General features: G+C 44.5%; 1 protein-coding gene across 6 annotated transcripts in view; it reads right to left on the bottom strand.

Moving 5' to 3' along the window:
- The window catches only part of grm1a (glutamate receptor, metabotropic 1a), a 20,976-nt gene that overhangs the window by 62 nt on the left and 13,414 nt on the right, over positions 1-7,500 (bottom strand). For 4 of the 6 annotated variants that reach the window (XM_083535676.1, XM_083535677.1, XM_083535678.1 and 1 more), the window contains exons 5-9: positions 6,500-6,746; positions 5,262-5,433; positions 4,735-4,861; positions 2,910-3,858; positions 1-1,219 (exon numbers count right to left, since the gene is read on the bottom strand). The exon at positions 1-1,219 is cut by the window's left edge and continues 62 nt beyond it. In XM_083535676.1, coding sequence (XP_083391802.1) covers positions 481-1,219; positions 2,910-3,858; positions 4,735-4,861; positions 5,262-5,433; positions 6,500-6,746 — 2,234 coding nt within the window. In that variant the 3' untranslated portion in view covers positions 1-480. The remainder of the gene's footprint in view (positions 1,220-2,909; positions 3,859-4,734; positions 4,862-5,261; positions 5,434-6,499; positions 6,747-7,500) is intronic. The other 2 variants (XM_083535680.1, XM_083535681.1) reach the window with 1 other exon arrangement.

The following is a 7,500-nucleotide window of genomic DNA, read 5'->3' as shown; positions in this document are numbered from 1 at the left end:
TATCTGTGTGTGTGTGTGAAGTCTGGATCAACCACAGGAATAATTAAGGAACATCTAACCAAGGTCTAGATCTTTGTTCTTGGACCTTAGGGAAGACGTTTCGGTTTGGCCGAACCTTCTCGAAAGCTTAGCCTGATTAGTCTTTGTGGTTTGTGGACGGTTCCGCTTCCTGTAGAACGTCGTATTCGTTTCCGCACTACGGGTTTCTCGTTCTGCGGATATGTTTAGAGATATAGATACAGATATAAAGAGCAAAAATGTCTTTACAATGATGAGCGTCCAGCTACATTGTCTGTACTTTACAGACGCAAAGTCCATCAAAGTCCGTCAAAATCGTCATCAAGAACAAGTTCGAGATTCCAGTATCCCTTGTTGTGTGAAACCAACCTAAGCGAAGCATGTGCTAGACGTAAATAAATAAGATCAAGAAAGTAAAGAAGTGGGAGCCGTCCATGTTTTCTGCATCCTGAGCACCTGCTCTCACAGTGTAAAAGAGCTGTGTTTGGGAGTGTAGGCCGCTTCCTGGGAGATGTTCCTTGAAGGTTCATTGTCAGGGGACCCTGGGATCGATCTTCCCGGGTCCCTGAAAGGCGAAGGCGGGGTAAGGAGTGCAAGCTTGCTTTGAGCCAGCTCCTCGTGTCCACCCCGTTCTTTTTTGTCCTCCTCCTCGTCCTCCTCTTCTTCTTCCTGCACAGTGCTGTCATAGAGGAAGCCATGAATGAGGTCAAAAGCCTCCATTTCCGAACCCTCCTCAGATAAGATCTCCCCCTGTAGAGGCAGAGGTAGCTGATTGGATAATGGTTTGTAAGTATGGCCAACCTGGTCGACCAGGATGTCATCGAAAGCCCTGAGGCTAGAGCTTAGCGTGTCGACGTGGTCCCGAGGGTCGGAGGCCAGACCCAGCAGGTGAGAAGATGAGTAGAAGTATGGCTGCCTCGTGTCCACGTCTCGGGGGGAACGGCACCCTTCGTCGGCCTCTTCGTTGAGGTTGTAGAGGACCTTGGTGTTCGGTTGAGAGCCGTTGGGGTCTGTGTCAAGTCCAGGGTCGTATTCGGGATGCAGAGGTTGCGAGGCGTTAGTTAGGGGTCGGATGACCGCCGTCTGACTCTGGCCGACTGCTTGCCTCCTCACATGCACAGACAGTCTGTGGAACACACTCGACCCCCTCCCCTGGGGCCGGGCACCTGGTTCAGACCATGACACAGACTTTCCATTAGGACTATGAACGAGACAGAGACCCAGCGTTATTCCCACGGGGAATGGGCCAAAAAAGCAACAGAGACACACAAAACAATATCATCAGTACATCATCATCATCATCATCATCATCATCATCATCATCATCTCAACAAAGCATTTTTCCTACCTACTGCCCTGTTAACCATCTCTATGGGTTAGTTCTCCTAGCTGATGTAGTTAAACATTGCATTCTGGGTTAAAACATGCTGGACACTGGTGGAACATAATGGATTGTCAGGGGAGCGTTACGAACGTCAGACGGCCGACTGTCATCCCCATTCCCTGCGCCGCTCTGAAAATCAGCGGCGTAATTACGGTGGCCGTGAAATGCGAAACGTTAACAAATCCGAAATCAGATGAACACATCCAGAAAAAAATTGCGAAATCCGTAAACAAATTAACAAATCAACAAATCAGAAAACACAACGACAACTCAGACAAACCGGAAAAGGTTGGTTTGTGAATTGAATACTTACTGCTCATTGGACGGGACACCTGTCATTCAAGATATACAGGAAATACAACAGGCTGTGATATATATACATTAGCATTATTATTATTATTATTATTATTATTATTATTATTATTATTGGACAAAAATTGGTTTAAAGTAAATGCAGAACTGCACATGTACAATACCCAAAGTTATAAGATTTCCTACTTCCTGTTTATGACAGATGTCTCGTCCAATGAGCGGTAAGTATTTTATCCACAAACTAGTCCTACCTTTTCTGGTCTGTCTGAATTGTCATTGTGACTTCAGATTTGTTAATTTGTTAATCTGTTTTTTTTTGTTTTTTGTTTTTTCTGATTTGTGTTTTTTTTTATAGTTTTTTCCTGATTTGTTCATTTGTTTTCTGATTTGTTCATTTTTTTCAGATTCGTTCAATTGTTTTCGGAATTGTTATTTTGTTTTTCTGATTTGGTATTTTGTTCATGGATTGGTTTATTTGTTTTGCATTTCTTGGCCACTGTACATAATCAAGGTAAGCAGACCGGTCCAGGGACAGGGACGGAGAGAAAGGCCTCCGAGCTTCGGGGGAAAGCAGGGTAGGAACGGATAAAGCATCGCTCTTAATAATCGGGTTAATTTTCTTTTCGGTGAAGGAGATATGCGAGGGTCTGAGAATTGGGTTAATATCAGGGATGGAGGTGGAGGGTTGTGCGTTGAGGGGGGGTTACGCGGTGGGTGGTTTGATGAAAATTAGGTTTGGGAAAAGAACTCAGGACAGACAGAGGACAGCTGATTAGTGCCTGGTGCTAACAAAACTCTACGTACATACTCCAGTTTTGCGGCAAAGGAGAAAGAAAACATGGCACAGCTAACATCAGAGAGAAGAAAATGTTCACATTTGCTAGGAAGGACACGATCAAGGGGATTAAATTGCTAATCAGAGGACCAGGATGTTGTTCTGTCCCAATATATACTCTTGAAATGAAAGAAAAATTAGTACAGCCAACAAAGTCAAACCCCCCACAATGTTGTGTTGTGCTAGGTACTTAGCGGTAATGTTAGCACACACAGAGAATCCCTTAGTTACAGGGCCTAGATAGGGGTGTGTAATTTTAAACCCCATTATATTAGGTCTAGAGTGATTTATCTTGGTTCACATTTACAGTACAACTACTTTATATGATTGGCTAAATACTTGTCTAAGGAGGCCACTCACTTGGTGGTGCTGCTGCTGTTGGCATTGTTCTTCTTCTTCCTGCGGAACATGTTCAGGAAACTGTTGCTCTGACAGGCAGCGGCCGCTTTGCCATCTCCCACGTGCATGCGCACCACGTCCGACGTGGTGAAGGCGCTGCGTACGTTGCGCTCCGGCTTGGCGATGATTATGTACATCTTGGGGGTGAACATGCAGCCCAGAGCAACGGTGACGCTCAGGCTGACCGAGAATGACGTAGTGATGATTTTGTAGTTGGAGCCGAAATAGATGGGCACGAACGCAAGCCAGATGATGCACGTCGTGTACATGGTGAAGGCGATGTACTTGGCCTCGTTGAAATTGGCCGGGACGTTACGGGTTTTGAAGGCGTAGTAGGTGCAGCTCAGGATGAGCAGGCCGTTGTAGCCTAATGGAGCCACCATGCCTATGGTACTGGTGTTACAAATGAGGTAGGCTTCCCTGATGCTCGGGTAGCTCTTGATCGGCTTTGGGGGCTCCAGGACAATGAGAACGACCTCGAGGGCGAGCTGTAGGCTGATGAGAATGAAGGCGATGACTACCTGCGCCCAGGCACTCATGAAGCGTGGCTTGCGAGTGCAGATCTTCTTTTTACTGCCGGCCAAAATGCGCGCAATGCGGTTAGTCTTGGTGACCAGTGCGGAATAGCACATTGCTGAAGAAAGGCCCACTAGGAGCCGCTGTAGGTAGCACGAAATCACTGTCGGTCGTGCAATTAATGTAAAAGGACAAATGTACCCCATGAAGATACCGGCCAGGATAATGTAGCACAGTTCACGGCTGGATGACTTGACCACTGGGGTGTCTCTGTACTGAATGAAGACAAAGGTCACAAACAGAGTCACCAGGATGCCCAGAAAGGAGAAGACGACCGCGACGATGGACTCGATGCTGCTCCATTCCAGACATTTCAGCGGAAGAGGCTGACACACTGAGAGAAAGAACGTGGAGAGAATATGAGGAGATAAGTAAATAAAGAGGAAACGTAACCAGAGGAAGAAGACAAATGAGGATGATAAATACAAGAGCATGTAGGCGCCGACACGACCGAGCTAGATTATGAGAAATGTTTATGAGAATACGCAATTGTTTTGTGGAGAGACTCATGAATTCTATTTCTGCATATTTACTAGCAATGTGCCATGTTTCACTTTCTTTGGGTTCAGGGCGCATTGTTTCAAGATATTTCAGTCTAATGGCGGCCAAAAAGTTCTTTGTTTCACAATATTTTATTGTTCGTCTTGGTATAGTAGGGGTGACATGGTACACATTCGTACTGAACCATTTCAATACAGGGCTTTTGGTTCGTTGCACATGTTTACCGAATGCAATCCTTTTTTACATGCGGAACACAGTAACAATTTGAGTTCCCTCGGGAACGTATCAAGTAGCGGACCGCAAGTTTGTTTAGTCTCTGCCTCTCACTTTAGCGCAGTGTCACTCTTATTTGTATTCTATTATTAAACGTGAAAACATACACAACAAATCCAGGGGTATAAAAAAGAAATTAGAGTTAGTGCAGCGTCAATGTGGCTACTCACTACGTACCGGAAAAACTATTTGTAGTGCATTTACGAAGCTCAGATTTTATTTTGCGCCTGCGCGAAAACTTTTCGTTTTTACGACGTTTATGGATTCTTTGAGTGGATGAGTAAATGAATGAACGAATGGAGACGTTTGTTAAAGTCTGTTGAAACAAAGAGAGAAAGAGAATGTTTGGGGGAACGTCTATACAAATTGCCATCGAAGTTGAGAAAGGAACGATTGACCTGGTGAGATGGACAGAATGCGTGCAAGATTTTGTTACCTGCAAGTTCGTTATCGGGCCACCAGCCCAGATCGCAGGTTTTGCAGGTGAACTCATCCTGCACATATTCGTTGTCCTTACAGGTAGTGCAGATCCAGCAGCAGCTCACCTCGCCTTTCCGGATCACCTAAAGCGAAAGATCAAAAATCGCGACGATTTAATTAATTTCATAAAATGTCCCCGGTAGACGGGTCAAACTGCAGTTTTAAAGTATTCATGGGAAAAATAAGCTGTGTATAGTGCAGGAGCAGAAGAATTTTTCGGTTGAGATGCCCAGTGTAGCTTTAGATTTCTGTTTTAAACTGTTAACACATTTTTTAACACGGTTTGCACATTCGGAGCCTCTTTTCTAGATACAAGAATGGCAACTAATTGGTAATTGATGCCACTCGATGGTTAAGTTCTTTACACAATTCCATGTAAACTCTGAGCTTGTTTCATCTGAATAGAATTGCTGACATATTCGAACCATTCCATCTGGTACCAAGAACCTAAGCAAAGCAAGTTTAAATCATCCCAGCAGGTACCTTGATCTGGCCCTTGAAGCAGGGCTCGCTGCAGACGGAGCGCACCATCTCACTGCGGTTGGTCATCAGCTTGTAATCGTCGATGCTCAGACGACTCTCGTGCCACGAGCCCACGTTGATGTAGTCATAGCGACCCAGCTCCTCCACATACTGCAAGTTCATAATGTCATACCTGGACGAGAGCGAAAGAGAGAAAAGGAGGAAAAAACTGATTACACCCCGATCTGGATTTGCAGGCATTTATTTTTGAAAATGTCGACCGTGCCCTTATTCCGGATTCATCTTCGGGAGCTTGAAACCTGCCTTGCAGCACACAATACATGTGTGACAGACCCCCGAGGATCTCCAGGCACAGTAACACAGTGACAGTGACAGCGCTCTAACTCCAACCTGTCATCTTTTATGAGTGTGCAGTCACACTGACAGGACTTGACTCGTGTCGGATTCAGACTGGGAACAGCTGGAGCTCTGACCTCAGACCGGAAAATGTGCTCCGCTCTGAACCTGTTACGTTCGGTTACGCACCTGGGCATGGTGACATCTGCGTGCAAAATTGAATCAGCACGCGTGACATACAGGATCGTGTCGCTGCTAAACCTATCCGTGGCCAGGAAGCCATTTTTATTATTTGTTTACATTTACAGAAGATGCCCTCATCCAGAGAGACTTACAACCAAGCAGTACAGGGGTTAGTGACTTACTTAAGGGCCCATCAGTTACAGCTTTCCAAGTCGAGGGTTAAGGGCCTTACTCAAGGGCCCAGCAGTGGCGGTGCTGGGATTTGAACTTTCTCGATTGAGCCTCTCTCACCTTGTCTCTAGAATGTCTTTCCTGCCCGGTCTCTAATAAACTCAATCCTGCCTATCCTCAGCCCTCACAATGAAAATCACAGCATCTCCACCTTCAGCTCCGCCCTTCTGTCGACCCCAGGGATTTAAACTTATCCACCCTCACAACCTCAACTCCTTGCAACCCCACCACTCGAGGGTTGGGAGCCTTGCTCAAGGGTCCAGCAGTAGCAGGTAATGTTGGTGGTGCTGGGATTTGACCTTATTTTAATCTGCTACCATTTGGGATTGTCACAGCCGATCATCTGTCTTCGTACAACCCTGTCCTCTTTCAAACCAACCACAATCTATAAACCTCCACCTTAAAATTCCTCTTTTCCCTCATTTCCCTTCTCTCCACCGTGTACTTCCACTTCTCCAGTGCCACTTCTTTGTTTTCTTGCCCTTTACCTGCCGGGAGAATCTCCGTTCTCGTCGAAGTACACCTCCTCCCCGGAGACGCCGGTGAAAGCGGTCTTGAGCAAATACTCCAGGAGTTTGCTTCCGTCGATGGGGTCCATCGCCTCGCACAGGCCCTCGTGATCAGGACACAGGTCACGGTGCATATCGTGGAGCCCGTGAGCCATGGCGTAGATCGCATTGATCACGAAGCCCATCTTGCTGTCCTGGACGTAGTGTTCCTTCAAGCTTTCGTTTCCTGTCGACAAGAGTAGATTATTGTTGTTGTTCTCTCTATATTTAGGACTTTTTTCCTTTTTTTCTTTTATCAAATCAACGCAGTAATTTGATTTCAGAAGCTTTATCTAAAAACCTAATAAAAAAAAGGAATGGTCTCATGGAGGAAGGAAATGAATCTAAAGAATGGAGATATTTTTACATATAAACGTGTGTGTAATTGAATGAGTGTATGTATGGAAATGTGAATGTGTGCGAATAAGTGTGAATATTTATGAGTGTGAATAATTGTGTGTATAAATGTGTGAGTGATTGAACACATAAATGTGTATCTTTGTTTGTGTGCATATAAATATATATATTTGGGGTGTAATGGTACACGTACACACGTATAAAAAGCAGTCCTTTTTATGTGCGGAACATCGTTAAAATCTGGGTTCCGTCAGGAACGTATTAAGTGGCGGACTGCAAGTGTGTTTAGCGCATTTTTTTTATTATTATTATTACATTTAAAAACAAACAATGGCAGGTGTATAAAAAAATATAGAAATATAGAAAAATGTGTTTTATTTTATTTAAACAAGCCACCATTTTATTTGAAATTGTTTAAAAAACGTTCGAAAATGCTAATAATATGCTGATTAATAATAATTAATGGCGTTAATTAAAAATGACATGCAAATTTATGCAAACTGTACTGAAATCAAACAGAACCGTGGATTTTAGGTACCATTACACCCCTAATCTATATATATGTGTGTGTGTGTGTGTGTGTG

The sequence above is a fragment of the Silurus aristotelis genome (assembly GCF_946808225.1).
Source record: "Silurus aristotelis genome assembly, chromosome: 29".
Lineage (NCBI taxonomy): Eukaryota > Metazoa > Chordata > Actinopteri > Siluriformes > Siluridae > Silurus > Silurus aristotelis.
This window is presented reverse-complemented; position numbering and strand designations above follow the sequence as displayed.